The sequence below is a fragment of the Panthera onca genome, chromosome D1 (assembly GCF_046562875.1).
Source record: "Panthera onca isolate mPanOnc1 chromosome D1, mPanOnc1 haplotype 2, whole genome shotgun sequence".
Classification (NCBI taxonomy): Eukaryota; Metazoa; Chordata; class Mammalia; order Carnivora; family Felidae; genus Panthera; species Panthera onca.
This window is the reverse complement of record NC_138348.1, coordinates 3,315,832-3,341,364: the sequence shown is the minus strand read 5'-3', so window position 1 is coordinate 3,341,364 and position 25,533 is coordinate 3,315,832. Positions and strand designations below refer to the sequence as shown.

General features: G+C 62.8%; 1 protein-coding gene across 13 annotated transcripts in view; it reads left to right on the top strand.

Moving 5' to 3' along the window:
• Positions 1-25,533, top strand: part of ANO1 (anoctamin 1) — a 140,512-nt gene that overhangs the window by 99,164 nt on the left and 15,815 nt on the right. For 4 of the 13 annotated variants that reach the window (XR_013550300.2, XM_078433798.2, XM_078433809.2 and 1 more), the window contains 10 exons: positions 256-416; positions 11,396-11,490; positions 13,919-13,990; positions 15,777-15,854; positions 16,846-16,920; positions 19,277-19,478; positions 19,598-19,709; positions 21,036-21,093; positions 23,470-23,570; positions 24,294-24,439. Coding sequence is in view for 12 of the 13 variants with exons in the window: in XM_078433798.2 (XP_078289924.2) it covers positions 256-416; positions 11,396-11,490; positions 13,919-13,990; positions 15,777-15,854; positions 16,846-16,920; positions 19,277-19,478; positions 19,598-19,709; positions 21,036-21,093; positions 23,470-23,570; positions 24,294-24,439 (1,100 nt within the window). In the remaining variant the exon portion in view is untranslated. Of the gene's footprint in view, positions 1-255; positions 417-11,395; positions 11,491-13,326; positions 13,339-13,918; positions 13,991-15,776; positions 15,855-16,845; positions 16,921-19,276; positions 19,479-19,597; positions 19,710-21,035; positions 21,094-23,469; positions 23,571-24,293; positions 24,440-25,533 lie in introns of all 13 variants that reach the window. The other 9 variants (XM_078433799.2, XM_078433802.2, XM_078433800.2 and 6 more) reach the window with 5 other exon arrangements.

Here is a 25,533-nt window from a genome sequence, read left to right as displayed (position 1 = left end):
GACCCCGTCCCCGCTCTGCTGTGTGGCCCAGAGCAAGTACCGTTCCTTCTCTGGACTCCTTCCTCCGTCCGTGGACGCGGGAGTCTCGTCGTCCCCAAAGCCGGTCTGGGCCAGACGACGCTCTTGCAGCTTCCCGCTCACGCGGCCGATGGCCTTCGAGTATCGTATCTCCGCGTGAGCAGGCGTCGGGCCCGCGCGGGCAGAGGCCCTGCGCGTCCTGGCCCGGGGACTCGCAGGCTGTTCCCTCTCTTCCAGCATGGAGATGTGTGACCAGAGACACAACATCACCATGTGCCCGCTGTGCGACAAGACCTGCAGCTACTGGAAGATGAGCTCGGCGTGCGCCACGGCCCGGGCCAGCCACCTCTTCGACAACCCCGCCACCGTGTTCTTCTCCGTCTTCATGGCCCTCTGGGGTAAGCAGAGAGCCGCCGCCCGGCTCTGTGGGGCAGGGGCACTCTGGACGGGCCCCTCCATTTCCTTCCTTCTCCTTGAGATCATCGGACGTGGGAGGGAGAGTCGGGGGAGGTTACGCCCCGTGTCGGGCTGTGTCCCAGAGGCAGACTCGTTCTCCCGACCCAGCCGCCGGCCCCTTGTGCAAAGCTGGGGAAGGTGCTCTGCTCTTAGAAGCAGCCCTCTCGCCCGGGACCGGGATCATTGGCCCGGGAAGGCAGGTGCCTCAGAACCCGGAGTGCCAGGGGGTGCTGGGAAGGCTGACGGGGCCAGGCCCTGGGGCACGTCGCTCGCTAGATCCTCCAAGCCTCCCTGCAGGGTCCGCGTGCCCACCTAACAGGGAAGGACGCCAGGGCCTGGAGACGGTGGGTGCGGCTCTCCCAAGATCACTGAGCTCCCGAGCGTCCAAGGCGTGGATCTGTCCTGTTTCCAGAGCCTGTGCCCGCTGGACTCCGGTGCCATCCGAGTCCAGGGCACTCAGCTCCTCCTCCGGGATGCTTCGTGGCGGTTGGGCGCATTCGGGCAGGTGGTTTTGGATCAGCAGACTGGCCCGTTCGCTTCTCTGTGGCCCTGTGTTACAGCTTTGCCAGCGGAGGATCGGGATTGGAGATTGGGATTCGGGCCCTGGGCGGCAGCGTGCTGACCTGTCCCCCGGGTGCCGGGGCCCCGGTCCTCGCCTCCGGGGGCTCCCATCTAGTAGGGGATGGAGCTGGGCACAGGAGCTACGGGTCCAGAGGCCTGGAGGAGGAAGTCAGGACAGACTTCCTGGAAGAGGTGTGAGCCCCTCGAGCTGGGTTCTCAAGACGTTGAGGGCAGAGATGCTGAGCACCTGCGGTGCGGGGACTCGGCGTAGAGACAGGGGGGCCTGGGGACGGCCCGGCCGGTGCCTCCCGGAGCCTCACGTTGCTGCTGAAGGGCCCCCTCCGGGGCTCTGCACACTCGGTATCGTCCCCGTGCACGGTGGGCAGGCGAGGGGCAGGGATGGGCTGAGCAGCTGCTTATTTGGCACGTGGGGACAGAGGCTGCCGCCGGCCAGCCGGGCGTGCGGTTTTTACCCGTCAGTGTGACCTAGATCCGCGAGGATCGGTCAGCGGAGAATCCGGTGCAGGCCGTTCGTTGCTAAGCGGAATGGGTGGTCGCAGACGCACCGGAGCCCTCCATTCGGGAGGATTCTTCGGAATCTCGGAATCCTCGAAGGCGGGACCTGTGCTTCCCCACTCGGCAGCTGCCCCGGGGGTGCCGGAAGCCCGGGGAGGTCTGTCGCGGCAGGAGAGAAGGGACGACAGGCGGAGCCAGCCTCCGCAGCAGAGCAGAGCCGATGCCCAGGCTGCACGTTGCCGAAATCCTCACCGGGCCTGAACCCGCCCCTGCACGGCCCGGCAGCCTCCTCCCCTGCCCACGAGAGTCTGTTCAAACCCAAGGTGGGGTTTGAGAGAATCCTCGGCGAGGTCCGGGAGCGCCGGGTGTCCGGGGGCGGGGAGGCGAGGGGGGCGGGCTGAGAGGCGTCTCGGGGGAGGCCCGGGAGCAGAAGGCTGGGCATCGGGCCCGGTTCCTCTGGTACATTTCTGCGTTTGCTGGAAACGGGGTCGGGGCGACTGGAGTGGCCGCCAGCTGTGGGATGGGTCCCGGTGAGGATGTGAGCTGGACCGTCTCCCCTTAGATGCTGTGTAGACCCCCCACCCGCCCTCGAATCTAGAGAGCCGCTTGGTGGCCTTAGCAGGAGCCCCTGTCCAGGGGCCTCCCTCCCCGAGGCCTCATGCCTCATGCCCCGGGCCCGACGCTGCAGCCCCCACCTCTGCCCGCTTGGTCAGGGGGTGGTTCCCAGCAAGCACCCTCCACGTGGGCCCCTGGCTCTACTCACCCGTTCGGGGTGCCCAGGCCGGCACCCCCCGGTGGTCCGTAGGGTGACCCGTGAGCAGTGCCGAGCTCCCGAGCTGCTCGGAGGTGGCTCAGTGCCCCTCTGACTGTCGGCCCATGCTGCCCAGCGGGCATTTAAACCCCCCTCGGGACTCGGACTCCAGCCCCACCTCTTCCCCTCCTCGCCCCGGAAGCCACGTGGCAAGGGTCAGAGGCACTGGCTGCGGAGCCTTGGCCGATGCTGAACGCGTAGCTGAGCCAGTGGGGGTCCTGACGCTGGCCTCGCACCCGCTGGGGGTGCTTACCACGCGGGGCAGTGTGAGAAGTAGAGAAGATGTGTTGTGACGGTGCCTGGCCGAGGGGGGCTGCCCGTGTTCGGGGAAGCCTGGGAGGCAAAACTGATGTGTCCGCTGCCCTTGGAAGGTTACAATCGAGGAGTCAAGTGGGAGCAGCATGTGCAAAGGCCCTGTGGCGGGCGTGCGGGGCCGGGTGAAGGAGTCTGCCGGGGGCAGGGAGCAAGCGGGAAGGGTCCACGAGGATCCCAGAAGCCCAGCCGGGGCCCGTGTTCTCACGGGGACGGATCAGAAGCCAGTGCCGTCGGCCTGCTGTGCCAAAGGTGTGCCTGTGTCCCATTCTGGAGTCCGAGCAGCAGATATCGGGACGGCTTGGAAAAAAGTGAAGGGCGGACCAACCCAGCTGCAGTGGGGACAGCGTGTGGTCACGCTCGTCACCACAGCGAGCTCCACGGCAGGTGCTTGGGCCCATGGTGAGAAGCCGGGTTATCCTGAGGGAGGCACAGCACGGCCGAGCAGGGAGGGAGCCTGCAGGAAGGGTCAGCAGCCGTCAGGAGACTGTGTCGCCTCCCTCCCCAGCCCCGGGCTGCTGCCGGTGCTGTCCCACCCAACCCACTTCCCTCGAGGGGCGCTCTAAGAGGAGCCCAGCCCCCAGACTCCAGGTGACTCTGCAGAGAAAGGACTCGGGCCTTTGTCTCCTCTCTCACGCGGGCCGTTCCCGGCGGTTGAGGAGAAGCCGGCAGGCGTGGCTGGGCCGGTTTCTTGTGACACACGAGCGGTACGGTTAGAGCGTCTCCCCCTCTACTCGTGACAAGGCCTGTGAGGGCGTCGGCCTCCTGGGTTCTGCCTGTCCCGGGCGTGGCCTCTGGATGGGGAGCAAGCAGGCCCCCCGGGTTCCCGGAGCACGGACATCCTCTGAGGCCAGCCGCGAACACGCCTGCTTCTGCGAGCCTTTTGGAACAGATCGTGGAACAGATCGTAATTTATAGGTGGCGGCGTTTCTCCTCGGCAAAGCAGCACTTTGTGTCCGTTTTCTCCCTGCCCAGTGAGAGACCGGTCCCAGGCAGGGGGCGGGAGCAGAGGTCCCGGGCGCTCGCTGCAGAAATGAACCGTCTTGAGCCGTAACGCCCGTGTTTCCGGCCGAAAGGCGTCGGTACCAGGTGTTCAGAGACGGGCTCCTGCCCAAAGCTCCCCGAGGGCTCCGTTGGCTTCCTGCCACCACAGGCGTCGTCTTATGCGTACCAGCACCTCCACGGCCACCCGCGGGAGCACGTGCCAACGTGCCAACGTGCGTGGGGCGCTGCACTTCTCTCCCGGGCAGTCACCCCAGAGCGGACACAGGCCGCGCCCGAGTCCGGGAAGGGTGGGCCAGCCAGCGCCCGGCGGTCAGACTCGACCCTCGCTCGCTGGGCACCTGCGGCCCGTGAACACTCGGGCGACAGAGCGTATCCGGGACTGTCCATCCACCCTGGCTCCCGGGAGCCCCCGCCCAGGCCCAGCCCAGCCCTGCTCCCCGAGCGGCAGCGGCCCTGGGCTCGTCTGTCCCGCATGCCTGAGCCGAGGGTCTCGGCCTGAAACGGCCTCCCCGTGGTTCTCATGCTGGGCTCCCTCCAGACCTCAGCGCTGGGCCGCTCCCCCCACCACCCCCCGCCTCTCTCGTCCGGTCCCAGGAAGCCCCAGGCGGAGCCTGGGACACCTGCTGGCTGGGCGCACGGCCTCCTGGGCCTGCTGCGAGCTGGGAAGGTGCCCCTGGCAGGTGCATCTGGCAGTGCCCCCCACCCCCACCCCGGCCCGGTGGAGCAGAGCTTGCACAGGCTTGACGCTTGGGTCCCATCCCACACTCAGCCGGGTCGGCCCTGCACCGGGCTGGTCGCATACAGTCGAGCGGTTAACGGCGCCACCTCCCGGGCCAGACCCGGGTTCGGGTCTCTCCGCTCAGTCACCCACCAGCTGTGTGACCTCAGGCAAGTTGCTTCTGCTCTCTGGGCCCCAGGCTCCCCATCCGTAAAATGGAGATCATGATGCAAGCCACCTGGGGGTCGCTGGGAACGTTGGGTGCGTCGTTCCTGGTGGCACCGTCGGGCCCGTGCCTGCTGCTGGCTGTCGCGTTGTGTCAGCTGTTACGTTGGCTCAGGGAACACTTGGTTTTTGAAACTGTGGACACAGCCCAGACCCTGGCAGGCTGGAGCTCCAGTGTGATCCCTCACCCCGTGCTTGGGGGCCTCTGTCAAACACGTCACTTTACCCCGTTCTGGGGAGACCTGCTCTCCACCAGGCACCGTGCAAGCAGCTTAGCTGCTGTGCTCAGTAATGCCCCCAGTGGCCGTAGCAGGTAGGCGGCTTGATGACCCCATTTGACAGATGAGCACATTGAGGCCGCTGTCCCAGGCTTTCTGGCGAACCAGAAAGAAGAGGCAGGTGCAGAACCTGAGCCCTCGCCTCCTGATTCTCCAGCCCCCTCCTGGGCCCCTGCCCCCTCCTCCCTCTGCCTGCACTGTGAACCCTCTCCCACCGACACGCGTGCTCCACACGGGCCTTCCTCATTCCCGATGGCGTTGCCCCAGATTTGCTCTCACCTGGACAGCTTCCCCATCTGCCCCCAAATATGCCTCCCTCCCCTCAGAACCTGCCCCGAGGGCTGACTGTGTGCCAGACCCCGGGAGAGGGCCCTGCTGTGGGTGACCTCAGTGCCGTCCCAACAGCCCTGGAGCAGGGTGGGGGAAGGGGTCGGTGGTTACTCTCTGATGGGGACGCTGCAGCACAGAGAGGGTGTGATTGGCCCCATCAGCCGGCCGGCCCTGCGGGGATCTCGTCAAATTCTGCCACCTGCTCGGGGAGGCCAGCCTGCTCCACTCACGCTTCTTTGAGCACCTACTAGGTGCGGGGCAGTGCCACTTTGTAGCCCCAGAGGTGTCGGCCGGCCCTTGATAGACAAACGTATACGTCCACCCCGCGCCCCCCAAGATGTACGGAAAGGGGCAAATCTGTGTTCCTGCTGGCTGCCCCCGCCCCCCCCCCGCCCACACCTTCCCCAGCTTCATTTCCACCACAGAGAAGCGACAACGTGCCCGCCCGTCTGTCAAGTGCAACTTCAGCATACACACTCCCATTTGGGGGAAGAAATAACAAAAAGGCCACACCACTCCCATGGAGCACTTACTTTAGGAGAAAAGGAGCTTATTGTGAATTGAGACAGAAGCCACAGGAAAGAGCCGGGGCGGGGCGGGGGGGGGGGGGTGGGGAGGGCTGGGGCACGGGAGGTGCGGTCCAGCCCCCGCTGGCACAGGGAGGCAGAAGGAGACGCCCCCTCGGCCCTGCCTCTGCACAGTCGCCGTCACGCGTAATTGGCCGAGACCGCGGGGTTCGTTTTCTTTAAATCCCTCGTTCAGCCGTTCGTTCGTTTCCCTCTAGGGGATCGTTTTCCCACCGGTGCGTCTTCTTTGTTGTGTCCTTTCTTCTGTCCTCCGGCTGCTGACGTTTGCCACCAGACCGGCCACCGCCCGTAGCGGGAGCCGGGCCGTGTCCCCTCCCGCTGCTCTAACTTCACGTCCACTCCGCGGTGGGGTCCGCGTGCCCCTGCGCTGACCCGCCGGGCCCAGAGGCGTCAGCTCCCTGCCGCCTGGGATTTGTGACATTTCAAAGCCTCCGATAAGGTGTCCCACAAAGCAGCTCGGAGCCCCGCTTAGCTACTTGCTGGGATCAATTTTCTGGAATTACGGCATAATGATGGGGTTTTAACTGCTCGTCAGTTCCGTGCAGAACAAAGCAGGTTGTTTGATTTGAGCCCCGGCTGCAAGAAGGCTCAGAAAGGTGGCCCTGACCTTAATGAAATGGGGGAGATGTGATTGACGTCCCTCCGGGGGCTGGGCTGGGCCCGGTCAAGCCCCCCAAGCCAGCAGGGAGGGGGTGTCGGGAGAGCTGTACGGCCAGTGGCCGCTCGCGAGTTAACCCTTGTTCGGGGCGACCAAATACGGTGCCTGGTGACTCAGTGAGGAAACGAAGGGCTGGGGGCCTTCGCGCCCGAGCCCCGTCCCCCGCTGAGCGGTCACGGGCGTTTTCAAGGTCCATCTGCCGGACCCGCAGCTCTCAGGGGGGCACGCCTCTGGTCCCCACGCGGAGGAGCTCTTGTGGGTGGCATTTCAAGGAGGACGCGCCCCTGGGCTGACGCGGAGCCCTGCCTGCCCCCAGGGCCCCGGGGACTGACACCCCAGGGATGGGCTGGGGAGCAGGTGGCAAAGGTTTGGGAGGACAGACGGACGGATCGGTGCTTCCAGACCCTCGCCTGCCTGCGTACGGGAGGCCTGCTGGGCTTGTTCAGAATGCAGATTCCGTGGTGCCCTGGAATCTGAGTTTTAACAAGCTCCCCTTCTGCCTCCCCACCCTACCCCCGCCCCCCCGCCCTTGGCAACCACCCATCCGCCTTCTGTCTCTACGGGTTTACCAGTAAATACTCCGGTTGTTTCCTGTAAGTGAAACCATACCGTATGTGGCCGTTTATCCTACCCAGACCCGGTGGCGATCCTTCCACGAGAGCCGGGTCCTAGGAACGATCCTCAGGGGGGTCGTGAGGCCCCCAGAGTAGGCTCTGTGATCGAGCCCCCGGTGTAGACGGGGGGAGTGGGTGCCGCAGGGGGCAGGGGCGGGGCGGTCAGGTGCCCAGGCTCACACGTGGATTTGATCCAGGGTGGCTCCCGGGTCCCGTGCTCACCTGCTGCCTCCGGGCTCCCCTACAAGCATGTGTTTGTCGACCATTGTGTCACAAAGACAAATGTTTGAAGAAAGAAGGATTACAGCTCGAGCGCCTGCTTCCGTCCTGGCCTGACTCCCTCTTCGGCGTCTGTCTTCGTGCTCTGCTGTCCTCCGGGCTCTGGATTTCGGGGACCTGGGCTTGTCTCTTGGGCCCGCTGGCCGTGGTGGTGAGGCCACGTGGCCATCCTTTTGTGCCCTGACCACGTTCAGCACACGGCTTGCCCTCAGATGGGGGTGGGGAGGCCGCCACCCCGACCCGGCCCATCTTGGCATCTGTTCTGGGTCCGGTTTCCTGCCCCTTATGAACCAGTCACCGGATGGCTCAGAGCCTCAGTTGGGGCGCCTGTAAAGAGGGGTGTGTTATCCCCACATGGAGGCCTTGAGGCTGGGGTGGGAAGAGACCCCTTATCGGAGGGGTGCAGACACTGGCGGGGCTCACATCACGTCTGTGCGACGTGACCCCCTTGTCACGCTGGCACGAACCTCGCGGGAAGCGAGGGAACCTCGCAAGAGCCACTGCTGTCCGCGTGGTCGGGGTGGGGGCGGGGCTCAGAGCACAGCTGGGAGGGACAGAAGGACGGGCACTCGCCTGTGAGCCCAGTCACTCACAGTGTCCCTTGAGCTGAGACCCCGGGACTGCCCCCGGGCGCAGCGTGAGCCTTCACATCCCCTGCTGCCGGCCAGGCCTGAAGTCCGCAATGACTCTACCCCTTGGCTCCAAAGCCGGAGCGACAGCCTCAGTGCCAGGGTCCAGCAGCGGGGCCTGGTGGGGTCTGTGGCCAAGTGGAGAAGGTGCCCCCAACCTTTGACGAACGACGGTCTCCCCACAGCTCCAGCCTCCTGGTGCCAATGCTTCCGAGGTTTAAAGAAGCAGGAAATTAATTATTTTATATAAAATGTTTTTATTTCTTACACATAACCGAAGCCACATGAGGCTGGTCTGTACACCAAACCCACTCCTGGCCACCGGGTTCCAGTCTTGGTCCTTGACCCAGATACCTCTGGGAGAGGGTCCTAGTGTCTGTCCTAAGGTGTCACAGCACCTGGGCGGCTCAGTCGGTCGAGTGGCCGACTCTCGATCTCAGCTCAGGTCATGATCTCACAGCTGACATCATGGATCCTGCTTGGAATTCTCTTTCCCCGTCTCTCTCTGCCCTTCCCACTGGCTCGCTCTCTCCAAATAAATAAGGAAACATTAAAAAAAAAAAATGATCGGGGGCGCCTGGGTGGCTCTGTCGGTGAAGCGTCCGAATTCAGCTCAGGTCAGGATCTCATGGCTCGTGGGTTCAAGCCCCGCATGGGGCTCTGTGCTGGAGCCTGGAGCCTGCTTCAGATTCTGTGTCTCCCCCTCTCTCTGCCCCTCCCCTGCTCTCACTCTCTCTTCTCAAAAATAAACATTTTTAGAAAATTAAAAAAAAAAAAAAAGATTTCAGGCACAAATTCTAAGCAAGAGTGCCCGGGATCAAATACCAGGTGACCTTGGGCAAAGTCGTTAAACTCTCTGTGCCTTTGTTTCCTCATCCATAAAACGACAGTACAAGTTTGGCCAATTACCAGACTTCTTTTCGCTGTGATTATTATTCCCTTTAAAGACGAGCAAGTGTCCGTACAGAGGGCCGGTCAGGTAGAGCAGATTAAGTGTAGATGCTGGGGCCAAACAGGATCGGGTTCAAATCCCAGCCCTGCTGTTGTCCCGCAGTTGACCTTGGGCATGGCATTTAACCTCTTGTGTCTCTGTGGTCGTTGGTAAATCCGCGGATAGAAATCCTTCCTACTGCGTGGCGTGGGTTGCGAGGGTCGGGCTAACCCGCCGGTGACTTCCGAGCACAGGGCGCAGTAGAGGGGAGTCCTCCTGAGCCCGTGGTGGTGTTAGCACACAGGCGGGTGGGGCCCCAGAGGCGGAGGTGGGGAGGGCCAGCCCAGGGACGGGGCTGGTGAACCGGCCCACCCTCGTTCCCACGCTCGCTCGGCCTGAGCACTGAGAGGAGGGGTTGCCACGGGCCGGCGGGAAGGACAGAAGAGTGAGGTGCCTTCCAGAATGGGCGTCGGGTGGAGAAACCCCCTCGTGTCTTCCTTCCTGGGAGATAGTGCGGCCTCAGCCTGGCCCGCCCGGCCCAGCTTTCTCCCAGCGGCCACGGCCACGGCCACGCTGCTCAGCATGTGGTTGCTGGATGCACCTCGGTAGCCCGCGGGGCCGTCTCTGCAGCTCCCTCGCTTTCCCGTGCCCCATATCGCCAACGGGAAGGCCCTGGAGATCAGAAGGCGGGCCGAGGGAGGGATGGGTACTTCTGCCCGCATCCCCTGCTTCCCCGGGGCATCTCCGGCAGAGGCTTTGCTGGCTCCGTGGCTCTGACACCCGTGGGAAGGCCCCCCCACACACACTGTGACGCTGGCCGCTCGGGGGTGGCCCAGCGGGGCTCTGACAACACAGCCTCTCGTCCCCCCTCCCTGACCTGCCCGGCCAGCGGCCTCCTGTTGCTGAGTTTCGGCCGCTCACCTCCGCCCTTGTCTCCTGGGCTCTCCCGCTGGCTGGGCGGCCGGCTCCCACGATGAAATCACCCCCATTTGAAAGACCTGGAGAGGCTCCTGGTTCCTGGCTGGGCCCGGCTGGTTTAGCAGCTCATACCGAAAGCACACCCACTGTGCACAGACATGTGCAAACTCAGAGGCCCTGTCCTGACGCCTCCTTAATGCAGAGGGGGGTACTTCTGGACGGAGGGGGGCGCTTGTGGACAGAGGGGGGTGCTTCTAGATGAATGAAAGCCCTCTGAACCTGAAGCTGATTCAGACTCAGACCCCCTCCTTGCCTGTCCCGAGGCCGCCTCCCTTCCTGGTGACGGAGCTCACTGCTGGGCTGGCCCAGAGGTTCACAGCGGCACGGCTCACTTTATTTCCATCTTGACCCCGCCGCTTACCAGACAAGCCATTTAAGTTCCTCTGGGCCTCAGTTTCCTCCTCTGGAAACCCAGAGAAGGAACAGCACCTCCTTCCTCTGATGACTGTGGGAGGGTTTGGGGTTTTCTTGTTTCTTGGGGGGTTTTTTAAAGTTCATTTATGTATTTTGAGAGAGGGGAGAGAGCGTGTCCAAGTCGGGGAGGCACAGAGACAGAGACAGAGACAGAGAGAGAGAGAGAATCCCAAGCAGGCTCTGCGCCATTAGTGAGGAGCCCAATGTGGGGCTCGAACTCATCAGCCATGAGATCATGACCTGAGCCAAAGTCGGACATTTGAGCCACCCAGGCACCCCCAGGAGGTTTAAATAAGGTCACTACTTCCTGTGACAGGTCTCAAGACCGTGCCGGGCACCCGCGAGCTCAGAGCTCGGATTGACGTGATGACCGCCCTTATCAGCCCTCCAGCCCTCAGCCTCCGCTGACTGTGTTCGGGGAGGAGGGTCGTTGATAACAGATGATTCTCCGCTGTTGTGCGCTAAGAGCCATTCGTTCATTCACCGAGCGCCACTCCGCGGAAGGGCCCCCGTCCCGGGATAGGGATCATATGGAAGGTGGTGTGGACACCGTGAGCAAGAGAGGTCCCAAGAGGAGTTGGGTTTTGTCTGACACTGAGGGGGATGATCAGGGGCTTCCTGGAGGAGGCAGCGTTTGAATTGTGTCTAGTCTGTTGGGATTACAGCTAAGAGTGCAGCTCAGCAGTCAGACTGTCTACGTGGCCGTGAAGCTGGAGTGAGTGACCTTGGCCCACGCTGCGCCCTTTGTGACCTCAAGACACCCACCTGTGACCCGGGGTCCTCAGGATTGACAGAGCAGGATGTTAGGAGCACAGGCTCTGGGACCAGCCTGCCTGGCCCCTCCCTGGCTGGCTGAGTAACCTTGGCCGGGACTTGATTTCCTGTGCCTCGGGTTTTCCATCTCTAAAATGGGAGAGTGAGCGTCCCTGTCCTGTGGGGTCTGAGGGAAGGCAGAACAGGTGAACTCGCGTGAAGGTCTCGGTCCAGAATGTCGTCGCCCTCGCTGGCCAGATGGTGCAGAGGACGAGAGTGCCCTTGTGTCGTCGATGACTCTGCCTTCCCTCCCTGCCTGCAGCCGCCACCTTCATGGAGCACTGGAAGCGGAAACAGATGCGGCTCAATTACCGCTGGGACCTCACCGGCTTCGAGGAAGAGGAGGTGAGCGGGTTTGTCCCTGCGATCCCCACGCCGCACCCCTGCCCCCGGCCGGTCGCCTCCTGGGGACTCACAGGGGAGCCTGAGATCGCGGGGTCTGCTCGAGTCTGCGATCTCGAAGCTCCCGTGGACGTGCTCAGGCTCCCCGCACTGACCCCGTCGCGTCTGGGGCGGCCTGGAGGGTCTGGGAGGGCCGGCCATCCTCTTTGCCTGCAGTCGGGCCTGGCTGGGGAGACCCCTGCCCCAAAGCCCCTGGCCACTGCCCCACCCCGGATCAGTAGCTCCGGCCAGAATTCCCTGGGGGTGGTGGGAGGGACTAAAGAGGAAAGAGGCCCCCACACGCGGCTGCATCACAGGACGGAGCTTCATCGTGTGGCCCCACGACCACGACTTCCTTTTATAGAACACGTTCTTGGTTTTTAGTTTTTATGGGTTTTGTTAATGTTTTTATTTTATTTTATTTTATTTTGAGAGAGACAGAGTGCAAGCAGGGGAGGGGCAGGGAGAGGGGGAGACACAGAATCCGAAGCAGGCTCCAGGCTCTGAGCCATCAGCACAGAGCCCGATGCGGGGCTCGAACCCGTGAACCACGAGATCATGACCTGAGCGGAAGTCGGACCCTTAACCGACTGAGCCCCGCGGGCGCCCCTATGTTATTTTATCTTTAAAGTAAACTCTGCCCGCAGCATGGGGCTCGAGCTCACGACCCCAAGTTCAAGAGTCACATGCTCTTCTGACTGAGGCAACCAGGCGGCCCTACGTGCTTTTTTTTTTTTTTTTAAAGAAGCCTGTCCTGCACTTTCACTGTGACCGGGAAATCCCTTCCACTGATTTTGTTAACATCCCTCTTGTGTTTTTCCACACACCGCGCTCCCTCCTGGGACTGAAGGGCCCGCCGCTGGTCAGCCAGGGAGGCCGGTGCCAACTCTGTGCTGACTGTGCCGTCGGTAGACAAGGGGGAGAGAGAACCACAGCGGCTTAGAGAGACAAGATCGCCCTCTCGGGCCGGGCTACTGGGTCCCGTCCCGATGCGGCACCGCCCTCGCCGTGTGACCTGGGGCGAGTCTCTGTGCCTCAGTGTCCTCGCCTCTCAAATACAGATTGAGGAATAGTCCTCACTCGGTGGGGTTTGAGGGGATCTTGAAAGCTCAGCAGATCTGGAGCAGGGCCCAGCCACGGGAAAGGCCCCAGAACCGGGCCCCCAGCTAGCCACCACCGGCGGGCAGTTCTTTAGGGGTGCTGCCCCACATGGGACCCAGCACGCTGCCCCCACGGCCCGGCCATCCACCTGGACATCCGCCGGGCAAGCTGCCTTCCTTGTAACTTTCTATAGAAATACTCGAGTAGCACAGAAAGCAGTCTTCTTCTTCTTTAAGAAGATTTAGAATGACGTGCCTGTGGTTGAAGGAGAGTGGGGTCCGGGGTGAGGGGCAGCCCCCTTTGTTCTACCCCTCGGGGATGTTGGACACGGGTCCCCAGCCCGAATGAGTTCCCCGGAGTGAACCTCCCGCCCCCCACAGCCGGCCGGGAGCTGGTCACTGGTGGGAAGGCAGTTCCTCTGTAGGGGTCTGAGCCCTGGGCCGGCAGCCGGCACAGTTGGCTGGCCCGCATGCCCTTACCCCCGGTCTCCGACATCCGGCCCTCGGGGGCCCCCAAAACCCCACGAGCTGCAGGAGCCACCCGGGCGGCTACGGCCGGTCCCACCCCCACGCCCGCCTCGCCCACTGTGCGTACCTGCCTCCTTCCTAGTTCTTGAGAAAACGATCTCGAGAGGACGCAGCCTATCTTAAAAAAACAGCACAAAGTAACGTGATCTTTTTGTCTTTGTTTTTACGTCCTGGTGCCCCGAAGGAGGCCGTCAAGGTTTGGATTTTTTGTCACTCCACTGTCTGCCCTTGGCCTGTCTTCCTGGGAAAGGGACCTTCTCGCACACTGACGCGTCTGTGCTGCGCAGCTCCCGGCTTCCACCGTGGGCAGGGGTCTCTGCTTCCTCCCCCTCCTCCGGGCCTCTCTTAACCCTCGTTCTTCCTTCCAGCACCCCCTTCGCTGACCTGCTCTGGGCTCACCTGAGGCCCGGCGCCTCTCGTCTGCCCGCACTCGCTGATGCTCACTGCCGTCTCTTCCGACCCCCACGGCTCCTGCCAGAACCATCTCGGGGGCCAGTTCGTGGCTGGGTGCTCGCAACGGGAACGTGGGTGGGGGGGGGGGGGGCCTGGGCGGGCCGCAGCCTCGCACACACGACCTGCCTCCCGGACGCGGACGCCAGGGGGCCGGGGTTCCCAGCGAGGGGGAGAGTCCTGGGTGGGGACAGGGCAGCAGCCAGCTACGAACTGCCCCCACGGGGCGCCCGAGGCCAAGGGCTGAGTTTGTCTTGTGGGCTCGTGCCGAGGCTCTCAAACTGACAGTTAACGAGGCCCCGCGTGGATTTGGTTTTCTTCCACAGGACCATCCCAGAGCCGAATATGAAGCCAGAGTTTTGGAGAAGTCACTTAGGAAAGAATCCAAAAGCAAAGAGGTACGGCGGCCACTGCCCAGGTGGCTTTCCTAGTAATAAAACACTGTGTGCCCGTCGGCGGTGGAGACCAGGGCCCGGACCCCAGACAGGGGCCAGATAGTAAATATCTTAGGCTCTGCAGACCTCGGTCACAACCACTCAGTTCTTCTGTTCGTAGGTGAACAGCAGCCATAGACAAGAGGTAGACAAGTGAGCCAGTGAAACCTCATCTGTAAAAACAAGCAAGGGGCCAGGTTTGGCCTACAGGCTGAAGTTTTCCGAACTCTGCTGGGGGTCCCCCTCCTTGATCTATCCTAGGGGCATCTCAGACCTCAGCCGACACGTCCACACCCGGAGCCAGGGAGCCGTGGAGCTTTTTCACAGGACGCTTGACATCCAGTGTGTCCAGCCCTTGTGTTCCGTGTTGAATGATGCGATAGAAGGGGTTGCCCAGCCAGCACCCTTGAGCACACGGCCAATTCCCTGTTTCCCCCCCAGACGTGGGGGCGAGAGAGAAGTGCTCCACGCTGGTCTCAAGATCACGACCTGTTCATAATCAGGCACTTTGCTTCTCCCCGAACCTCTCATTCAAATGGGCTGTCTCATGTTTGCAGACTGATTTCTGGCCCACCTCTAGAGGCGTGTGGCTGTTTTCCTAGGAAGGTGTTTTACGTGCCCTGGAACAAGCCCGGAGGGCAGGGCGCTGGCCCCCATCAGCCTCCGCCTGTGGCTGGGGAAGTTTGTGTCTGTCTTGAAGGGTGGGAGGCAGACGCTCCCTGAGCCCCGCGGTCCACACTCACACCCCCCAGCCTCTGGGGCTGCTGAGGCGAACCCCTGGGTTTATCTTCCTACTGAGGCACGCGGACGGGGTTTGCTCGCTCCGAGCGGCCAGAGGTGGCAGTTGGCACGGTCCCCTCTGGGGGATAAAGTGAGCACACCAGAACCCTGGTCTCGGGCCACAGCTCCCGGAACGTGGCAGAAATCCGGCTTAGTCCTGCTGCACCCAGGAAGGGGGTGCACGCTCTTGGGGTTTGAGTGGGACTCCAGTTTGCAAATAGCCACACGGGCGTGAGTCGTCACCCCAAATGAGGTCATTGTTTCCGTTAAATCAGAACGAGTGCACAGCCCCCGAGACAGTCCACCCCGTGGCTTCACGGTGGCACCTCTTAGCAATAGGCTCTGTGGCACCCGTGACATCCATTGAGGTCGCGGGACTCAACCAAGCCCCAACAGCGGATCTGGGCAGCCGTGCCAGGGGCGCCTCCCGGACCCTGTCACTCCGCCTCTGGGCTGTGATCGTGAGAACAGCAAAGGTACCTGGTTCCTTCACGCAGGGCTCTGATGGCGACCCCAGGGCCTGTATGCTCCTGGCGGGCACGCCCCGGATTTTCTCCTCGGTTTCCTTGGGCCCCTAGCGGCTACTTTATGGTTGTAATTGTTCCCCAGCTCTGGCACCAGATTCAGTTACCAGAGAAAAAGAGACCCACCCCTTACTTGGCCTATGAACTTGCACTTCTGGGCGTGGCTTCCCTCGCCGGCGTAAACCGCTCAGAGTAACCTGTCTTTGCATGCCGCGCGCGCGCCGTGGAGATGACAGTGGCCACGTCCCCAGCGGGCGCTTCAGAGCCTTGCCAGCCTTTCCCCGCTGAGGCCATCGCGAAAGCCCGGTCTCCTGTTCCCAGACCTTTGCCGCCAACTCTTACTGGTTGCAAACGCTCAGAACCCGAATCGGCCTGGCCCCCGCGGCCTCCGAGCCTCGTCACGCTTCACCCCACGGTGCTCTCTTGTTCCCTCCACCCGCCCCCAGAAGCGCCGGCATATTCCAGAGGAGTCAACAAACAAATGGAAGCAGAGGGTTAAGACAGCCATGGCGGGGGTGAAATTGGTACTTTTGTGTTTCGGGGGCAACGCGAGTCTTGACTTGTTTGCCGACGACCAAAGTCCGTTGTGTGTCTCCTCCACGAAGTCTGTTGTGTTCTTTTCTTTAACACTCACGTTCACGCCTCTTTGCCTTCCTTCCACACCCGTCGAGCCGTGCCCATGTGTGTTGAGATGTCACTGCATGGCTCCAGTGGGTCTGCGTGGGGGGGGGAGGGGCGGGGAGGGGGCTCCGGCCTTGCCTGGAGCTCTCGAGTCCTGCTTGTCACAGCTGCCTGCCAGCGGTCGTCGCATTTCCATTAACACGCATGCCACCCGGCCCCGGAGCGCACGGCGTCCCGTGCGGCGCCCTCGCCAGCGTCGTCCGACCTGATACGTGCGTGTCCCCGTCCAGAAACCCGCCCCCGTTCTCGGAACCTCGTGGGTTGGTGACCAGCTGCTGCTACTCACGGGCCCGCCAGACCGGGCCGTCCCTGAGCCAGGGAGCCTTGGGGCCACGAGTCGCCGCGGTTCGCCGATGCTACGCGGCAACCAGCGTTTTTACCTTGGAATGCTAGTTGCCTGTTTCGGCTTGCCCTGCAGAGGGAAAAATAACTATTATGGTCTGGGTGGCAGAGGGCAAGACCTCTTAGATCTTCTCGCCTTCCACGGGAGACTTTGGCCGCAGACGCAGGCTTCTTCTCCCAGACGTGGGCCTAACCGCCTCCTTTAGAAAGGTGTTTGGGTCTGTTACGCCCCGGACGCAGACGAACCACGTTTTTAAACGCTATTTTTTCTGTCACATGACATCGTCTGATAGGTGGTAAGACCCCAGGCCCCTCCTTGGACGCTAGGCGTCTGCCTTCACGCATCACCCGCAAGCTTTTTTTTTTTTTCCGAAGGTGTGCTGAGTATTTCTGTCTGTCCAAGTCGTTCACCCATGCCCCACCGCGCACGCACAGACTTCTCTCCTCCGAGACGGTTCCCACCAGGTGACCCAACATTGTTTCCTGTTGTAGACAGACAAGGTGAAGCTGACCTGGAGAGATCGGTTCCCAGCCTACGTCACCAACTTGGTCTCCATTGTCTTCATGGTAAGTTCCGGAAGGCTAAGGCGGGAGAGGTCAGGGAGGCCCACGGGGAGAGGTGTGTGCTCGCCCAGACCAGAGTCGGCTATCAACGTGACATTTGCTCCCGTCCCAGGGTGCAGGGTGGGGGGGGGGGGGCCCGAATGATGGGAGGGGACCAGGATTCCGCAGAGACCCCAGGGGACCCATGGGCCCCCGGGTACACGGTCCCCAGCACACGGCTCTCGCTCCCAGAGTGACACGTTCACGCCATTAGTCGTTCAAACCTAAAACTTTACCCATGTGAAAACAAAACTGGGTGGGGTTTTTGGGGTTTTTTTTTTAAAGAAAATCATGAAATAAATAATGCACAGCCAGAACAAGAATGAGAACAGTGCTGTTGAAGCAGCTACGCCTTAGCCAGAGCCCTCCCGCCTCCCAGGCAGCCACCTCGCCAAGGGTCTGTCGCTCCAGGCCCATCAACGCTGCCGATTTAAATCAGCCAACGCCCTGGCTCTCTTTGGGGGTTTTCACCCCACATTACTTGGGTCTCATCCCTGGAAGGCCTCAGCCCCCTGCTACCTGCTCTTTGATCCTCCCGAGAGGTCAGGGCCACCTGCGGGCACTGTAAAAAGGACCGGCCCCTTGCCCGGCTTTACATTAGAGTCTCGCACGGCCCCCGGCCCTGTGGGCTGATACCCAGGGGCCTGGGGTTGGCCGCCGTGGACCGGACCGGTGCTGAGTGCGTATCCAGCGGCCTGAGGGCCTTGCGGGGCGTCTCTCACTGAGTCCTGGAAACCTGCCTGGCCTGATACCTCCCCCTCCTGCTGATGAGGACACAGGCCACGGGGCGCGTCCCTCCCCCCAGGCCACCAGGCAGGAGGTGGTAGGCCCAGGTGCCACTCAGGCATCCTGCCCCCGGAGCCCCCCTGCTCTGTGTGAACCCAACTGGAGGTGGGGGGCGTGCCTTTGTCCCTCATGGATGAATCAGTCACTGCTCTGTCCCCCGCCCAGGAGCTTCATTCACTGAGCACACGCTGGTTGAGTGCGCCCCCATGTTCCTGGTCCCGGGAAGGCCAGCGTGAACACGCCGGCTAGACCCCCGTGGCCCTTTTGACCCAGAGGGGGATCGCCCGCGGGCAGTGAGACCGTTGTGGGGGCGCACAGCCCCTTGGCGGGGAGAGGGGGACACCCTCCCCACTGAGTCATCCTGCGGGCCAGCCGCCCTGTCCCCACCTCCACGTGCTGCCTGGGGCCGTCTCTGGGGCCAGGGTGGTGCCCTCCCCTGGGTGGGGCCCTTTGGCAGGAGAGAGGGAGTTTCCAAGGAAAGCCCTCATTCCCGGGGCTGGCTGGGGAACGCGGTCAGGGTGTGGCGTGGGCTGCAGAAGCTTCCTGAGCGGGGCGTGGTCACCACCGGGCACCCACAGATGTGTGCAGAGCGAAGTTTAAAATAGGAGCTTTCCTAGATTTCTGATGGCTGCAGCCTTGCTCGGTGTTGGGGTGGGGGTGGGGGGGGAGGAGCCACAAGCTTTCCAGGCTGTGACCTGAGACACAGAGGACAGTCCCACGCCTCTGCAGCACGGTCCCAGTCCTGGGAGCCACGAGGGATCAGCCTAACCGGGCAGGGCCTGCCCTCCCCACCCTTAACGGGAAGAAGTGACACGGGTCACACAGAAGGGAACGGAAACAGCACAGAGCCTGGCCCACAGGTGGAGTTGGGCTTGGTCCACAGCCGGGCTCAGCCACCCTCATTCTCAGTGCGCCCCTGGGGTGGGGGGATCCTCAGTGCGTCCTTGGGGTCGGGGTGGGGAGCTGCCTGTGTCCTCCTGCCAGTTCAGGACAGCTGGAGAGTAAAGATGGAATCATCCGTGGGGAGTCAGGGCCTCTGAGGAAAAGCAAGAGGAACCCAGAGCTCCACACGGACTAAAGTCACCATCCCAGCCACCGCACACCGCCCCCCCGCCCCCGCCTCGGTTACCGAACGCCTCCTGCTCAGGGCCACGCTGTGGGCAGAACCTCCTCCCCCCCCAAGTCAGCCTGGCTCGCACACACCAGGCCAGCCCCTGGGGTTCCAACCACCCTGTGCCCTGTTGGGGTCCGTGGGTGGGAAAGGAGGCACGGTGCCCCACGGCAGGTGGCAGAGAGACCCCGTGAATGTCAGGCTGGGTGACCTGGCCTGCTTCCCTAGCCTCTCCGAACTCAGTGCCTTTTCTCAGAGAACAGAAACCAGCCCCTCGTTCATCTGTCCGTGAAGGTTTGCCAGCCTAGAGCCCTGGCATTGAGAGGGTGACAGGAGCCCATGTCTGTGTTGAACCCGAATTGCTGTAGGCTTGGGGCTGGAGCTAGGCGTGTGGGGGTCTGACGGGACCTCCTCCCCCCGCAGATTGCCGTGACCTTCGCCATCGTCCTGGGAGTCATCATCTACAGGATCTCCACCGCAGCCGCCTTAGCCATGAACTCCTCCCCGTCCGTGCGGTCCAACATCCGGGTCACGGTCACGGCCACCGCGGTCATCATCAACCTGGTGGTCATCATCCTCCTGGACGAGGTCTACGGCTGCATAGCCAGGTGGCTCACCAAGATTGGTGAGTGCGCGCCCCAGGCGACCGTGGCCGCCTTCCCGCTGTGGGGCCTTGGGCTGGCCCCTCACCCTCTCTGGGCTTCACTCACGTGAGAGGGGTCACGTGCATCTCACCCCTTCTAGAAGTCCCAAAGACAGAGAAGAGCTTCGAGGAGAGGCTGATCTTCAAGGCTTTCCTGCTGAAGTTCGTGAATTCCTACACCCCCATCTTTTACGTGGCTTTCTTCAAAGGCAGGTAGGGACTTCAGTTACTGAAACTCACGGTCTCTCCCAACACGGTCCTCCCAGTACAGGAGAGACTCTCCTCCCCATCTCCCTGCAGGCCGGAGGCCAAGGCCCAGGGCAGAGCGGTCAGTGTGGTTCTCACAGCCTAGCCCATGGAGAGGCCTGGCTTCTACAGGGGTGCCAGACAGCAGGGACCCCAAGAAGCAGGGACCCCAGACAGCAGGGACCCAGGGCAGGAGGGACCCCAGACGGGAGGGACCCCAGACACCAGGGACCCCGGGCAGGAGGGACCCCAGGCAGGAGGGACCCCAGACAGGAGGGACCCCGGGCAGGAGGGACCCCAGACAGCAGGGACCCGGGACAGGGGGGACCCCGGGCAGGAGGGACCCCAGACGGGAGGGACCCCAGACAGGAGGGACCCCGGGCAGGAGGGACCCCAGACAGCAGGGACCCCGGGCAGGAGGGACCCTGGGCAGGAGGGACCCCAGATAGGAGGGACCCCAGGCAACAGGGACCCGGGGCAGGAGGGACCCCAGATAGGAGGGACCCCGGGAACCAGGGACCCCAGGCAGCAGGGGCCCTCGACAACAGGACCCCAGGCAGCAGAGCCCAGGGCAGTGAGCTCCAGGTGCCCTCACAGGGGGGCGGGATGACTGGAGAGGATTAGGGTTGCAGGAGAAGGTAGGAGAAGGGCAGTCATGGCCAGCTTGCTGTTCCAGCTAGTGGTGTGGCAAACCCTGTGCCGGGACCCTCTGAGACACCCTGGGCTTGGAGGGGCTTGTGGCCCACCCCCCAAGACTCCCCAGCATCCCTCCTGCCAGGAGCTAGCGGGTGTGATCCCAGAACTCCTCCAAAGTCTTCTTTCTCAGCATCGTGTGATTTAGTGGCCACCGTCCCATGCCAGAGCCCAGCCAAGGGGTCCAGGCTCCCCTGAGATCATGCATGACAACGGGGCAGGACCTGAGAGGTCCCCGCCCTGAACGTCCTGCAGGAGGCCGAGAAGCTGCCTCAGGGACCTCCCCTCCCCCACCTGACTTGACCGTGGCAGGTGGAACAGTCTGCCCTCCAGCTGCTTCGCCTCAGTTCCCCACCCCCACCCTGCTGCCCGGGGCCAGAGCCGGGGGGGGGGGGGGGGGGGGGCTTCCCTCTCACTTTCCCTCTGAAGTTCCGTCTCGTCTCACCCCTGTGGGTTTGGGAGTAATACACAGCACGGCGGTCCTGGCTCAGCCTGGGGGTGTGCTCGGGGGGGGGGGGGGGGGGTGGGATCCAGCCCCCTCCCCCTCCTCGGGGTCTCCCCGCGCTGCCCCTCCTCTCCCACTGCCCCGCCTCATTGCAGGTTTGTCGGCCGCCCGGGTGACTACGTGTACATTTTCCGTTCTTTCCGGATGGAGGAGGTAACTGACCCCGTGTTCTGTTCTGCTTCCCCGGTTGTGTCCCCACGGCAGACTCCGCAGAAACACGTGTTGTCAAGTAGCGTTTCCCTCCTTCTTGGGGGAGTCCTTTTCTGCGGTCCGGCCGCTGGGGTGGGGTTTTGATCTCACTTGTTGTGTCCATGTAGGACTACCCTCAGGAGAAACCAAAGAACGATGCCAGTTGTATGTTTCCCCCCCTTTTCTAGTATCTACAAGGTTTTCGTCTCTGGTCAGAATGGATTCGTGGGGGAGAAACAGAACTCAGCTTCATTGTTTGACTTTAACATAGAAAGGCCCACCTCTCTCCCCTAAATCTGTGCTGGTGACCTTTGGCTTTTGCTTGGCCGATCCAGCCACCGTGGGCCTGGTTAGGGCACCTGCCACTCAGTTGGCTCCTGCAGCCCCGTCAGACCAAGCCGGGGCCCCAGGGCCGCCCGTGGCTCAGGCCTTGGGAACGGTAGAGAGCATGGGGGTGGGCTTCAGGTACCGGGTGATCTGGCTGCCCAGGGCACAGCCTAGAGGTTCAAACCCTGAGTGCCGGCCCCTGAACGTCCCAAGCCGTGGGCCTCACCCGCAGTAACATGTTTGCAAAAGGACCGTGAAGTGATCTCCCCTTCTAGGACTCGTTCTTTACATAAATGATAGCCTGCCAAATTCTTTAATAGTTGCAGGAATTGGAGAAATGCCTTTGTAAAATAGAGTAAAGCCAAGGACATCGTTTTTAAATGAACTTGTGGCTCTCCAACATAAATTCTGTGGTAACAGTGTAAAAAATGTTGTCCTGGATGTATGGAGGGGTCAGCTCTGCCCCAGAGGGCCGCCCAGTGTCCCGTGAGCTCTCTTCCCTTGCACAAGTGAAGCTTCTGGTCCGTCGCCTGCCTGCCCATCACCCAGCCTAAGGCGGTTGGTGCAGGCCCAGCAACGACAGGGGACAGGGACGTTAGACCTCAGAGGGGTGGCCAGCTGCCTCACCACGTGGCTTCCCAACTACACAGGCCCCGGCCTGCCGTGGCCATACGGGGACTGTAGATGGACAGTGGTGCGTGGGATCAGGCCACTGTAGCAAAAGACCACAGATCAGGTGGCCCCGAAACGACAGGACTGTATATTCTCTTAGGTTCTAGAGGCCAGAAGCCCAAAATCAAGGAGCCAACAGGGCTGTGCTCCCTTTGAAGGCTCAGGAGCGGGTTCTTCAGGACAGAGGCCTGACTTCTGGGGGCCGCTGGCATCCTCGGCTGGCCCTCCAATCTTTGTCTGTGTCTTCAGACAGTCTTCTGTGTATCTGTGTGTTTTCTCTTCTCATGAGGACACCAGTGACGGGATCAGGGCCCACCCTACTACAGTGTGACCTCGTCTTAACTTGGTCACGTCTGCAAAGACCCTTTTTCCAACTAAGGTCATACTCTGTGGTTCGGGGGTTAGGATGCGGACATATCTCTGTGGAAGACACATTCAACCCACAACATGAGGGCTGACCTCCCCTCGCTGGGGGCTGCGGCCATCTCTCCAGGATGGGCAGGGGAAGGGGGGCCTGATGCCCCTGCTGTCTGTCCTGCAGTTGGGGGGGGGGGGTTCTGATGCACTTGCTCTCTGTCCCCCAGTGGGGGAGGGGCTAATGCACCTGCTATCTGTCCCGCAGTGGGGGTGGGGGGGCCTGATGCACCTGCTATCTGTCCCGCAGTGGGGGAGGGGCTAATGCACCTGCCGTCTGTCCCGCAGTTGGGGGGGGTGTCTGATGCACCTCCTCTCTGTCCCCCAGTGGGGGAGGGGCTAATGCCCCTGCTGTCTGTCCTGCAGTGGGGGGGGGGGGCGTCTGATGCACCTGCTGTCTGTCCCTCAGTGGGGGGGGGGGGTCTGATGCACCTGCTCTCTGTCCTGCAGTGGGGGGGAGGGGTCTGATGCACCTGCTCTCTGTCCCCCAGTGGGAGAGGGGCTAATGCACCTGCTATCTGTCCCGCAGTGGGGGTGTGGGGGCCTGATGCACCTGCTGTCTGTCCCACAGTGAGGGGGGGGTGTCTGATGCACCTGCTCTCTGTCCCCCAGTGGGGGAGGAGCTAATGCACCTGCTGTCTGTCCTGCAGTTGGGGGGGGTCTGATGCACCTGCTGTCTGTCCTGCAGTTGGGGGGGGGGGGTCTGATGCACCTGCTGTCTGTCCTGCAGTTGGGGGGGTGTCTGATGCACCTCCTCTCTGTCCCCCAGTGGGGGAGGGGCTAATGCACCTGCTGTCTGTCCCGCAGTGGGGGTGGGGGGGCCTGATGTACCTGCTCTCTGTCCCGCAGTGGGGGGGGAGGGCTGATGCGCCTCCTCTCTGTCCCCCAGTGGGGGAGGGGCTAACGCACCTGCTCTCCGTCCCGCAGTGTGCCCCAGGGGGCTGCCTGATGGAGCTCTGTATCCAGCTCAGCATCATCATGCTGGGCAAGCAGCTCATTCAAAACAACCTGTTTGAGATCGGCATCCCGTGAGTAGCGTGTGGCCTCGGGTCCGAGTAGGGGGGGGGGGCGGGGGATGGGGCCCTATGGGGCCCCGGGGGGGGGGGGCCCTGGGGTGGTCTGAGTGGGTGACAGGTGGCGTGGGGTCTGGACCAGGATGGGGCACCAGGAACAGGGAGATGGGGAGGGCGGGCGGGGGGAGGCAGGGCAGATCCACCCCGTGGGGGACGAGGAGGGGGTGGAGGCCGAGATGACCCCCTGCTCCCCAGCGGGCTGAGGATTTGGGGCGCTGACAGGCGCCCTCAGACACACGAGCCGGCTCCCTGTGATCAGCAGGTGGACCCCCTGGAGGCTCTGTGTCCTTACCTCGTGCCCTTTGAGAGTCGCGCCCCGCTCCCTCTCCACGGCCGCCTGCCCTCTGGAATCAGGGACACTGGATGCTTTTCAGTGACCCCTGCCCCGCCCCCACCGCGCTGTCCCCTGACAGCTGCCGGGCCCTTCCTGGGGCTTCAGGTGGCCGTGTGCCCTCCCTGCACCCCGTTGCCCTCTGTCAAAAACCAAGCGAGGACACTTGACCCCCGCCTCTGGGGGGAGGGCAGGGGAAATCCCGGACAGAGAGGCGCTCCCAGCGCGTTACGGCTTAAAACACACACCGGCTCCGAGAATTAGAAACGCGACTCGCAGGGGACGGGCCCCGGTGCCCCGAGCCGTCTTCCCAGACACCTAGCCGCAGTGACGCCGTGTCCCCTCAGGAAAATGAAGAAGTTCATCCGCTACCTGAGGCTCAGGCGCCAGAGCCCCCCCGACCACGACGAGTACGGGAAGAAGAGGCAGCGCTACGAGGCGGATTACACGCTAGAGCCTTTCGCCGGCCTCACCCCAGAGTACATGGAGATGAGTGAGTGGGGGCGGGGCGCCTGTGCTGGGGGGGGGGGGGGGTCCCGCGGCCCCGTGCACCAGAGAGGCCCCCGGGGGGCTCAGCGGCTTGAGCGTGCGACCCTTGATCTCCGGCCGGGTCGTGACCCCCCCGGCTCGTGAGCCGAGCCCCGCGTGGGGCGCAGAGCCTGCTTGGGATTTCCTCTCCCGCTCTGCCCCGCCCCTCCTCCTGCTGTCTCTCAAGATAAAGACGTAAACTGGAAAATAAAAGGAGATGACGCAGGGGTGGAGCCATGTCACCAGCAGCCGTGTCTCTGGACGGGAGGATACTCAGAGGTGGCACAGCACTCTGAGCGGGGCCAGAGAGAGAAGTGGGGAAAGGGCGGGTGCAGCCTGCACGGCCACCTGGAGCCCCTCGGCCCCACCTCCCCCCTCCATTCCCGCCAGACCGGCCTCCTTGCCGTTACCCAAACACTCCGCGCTCATGCCTGCCACGGGGCCTTTGCACTAGCCGTGCCCTGCCTCCCTAATACCTGCGTGACTTACTCTCTCCCTTCAGACCCCACCAGAGGGGTCTTCCTGACCACATGTTTAAAGGGGCAGCCCCTGCCCTGCCAGCTGTGACCCTGGGCCTCCTCCCCTGCTCTGACACCTGGCACCAGCTGGCCTCTCAAGTCCCCGTCGTGCCTTCGCCTCTATCTCCCGGTGGAGCGATGGAAGTCCTGTGACAGCAGGACCCTTTTTTCTCTTCACGGCCGTACCCCCTACACCTAGAACGGATCCCGGCAGGCAGGGGTGACCCTCCTCCCGGACCCCAGGGCTGAGACTAGACAGCCAGGGAGGGAGCAGGCCCACGGCGGTCCTCCGAGGCGTATGGTGGGCACTCGTACATGTGCGTTTGGAGAATAGACAAGCAAAGGTGGTCAGGGAGACCCCGGCGGAGGGGTCCCAGAGTGGAGGGCCCCTGGCCACCACGGACAGCACGTTTTAAATGCCGGCTCCGGGACCAGGTCCGTGCAGGGTGGGACCTGGGACCTAGCCTTGTTAACAGATACCCGAACAAGGCAGCGTGGCCCCCTCGAGGGCCCCTCTCCTGCTAGTTCAGTGTCCTACCCA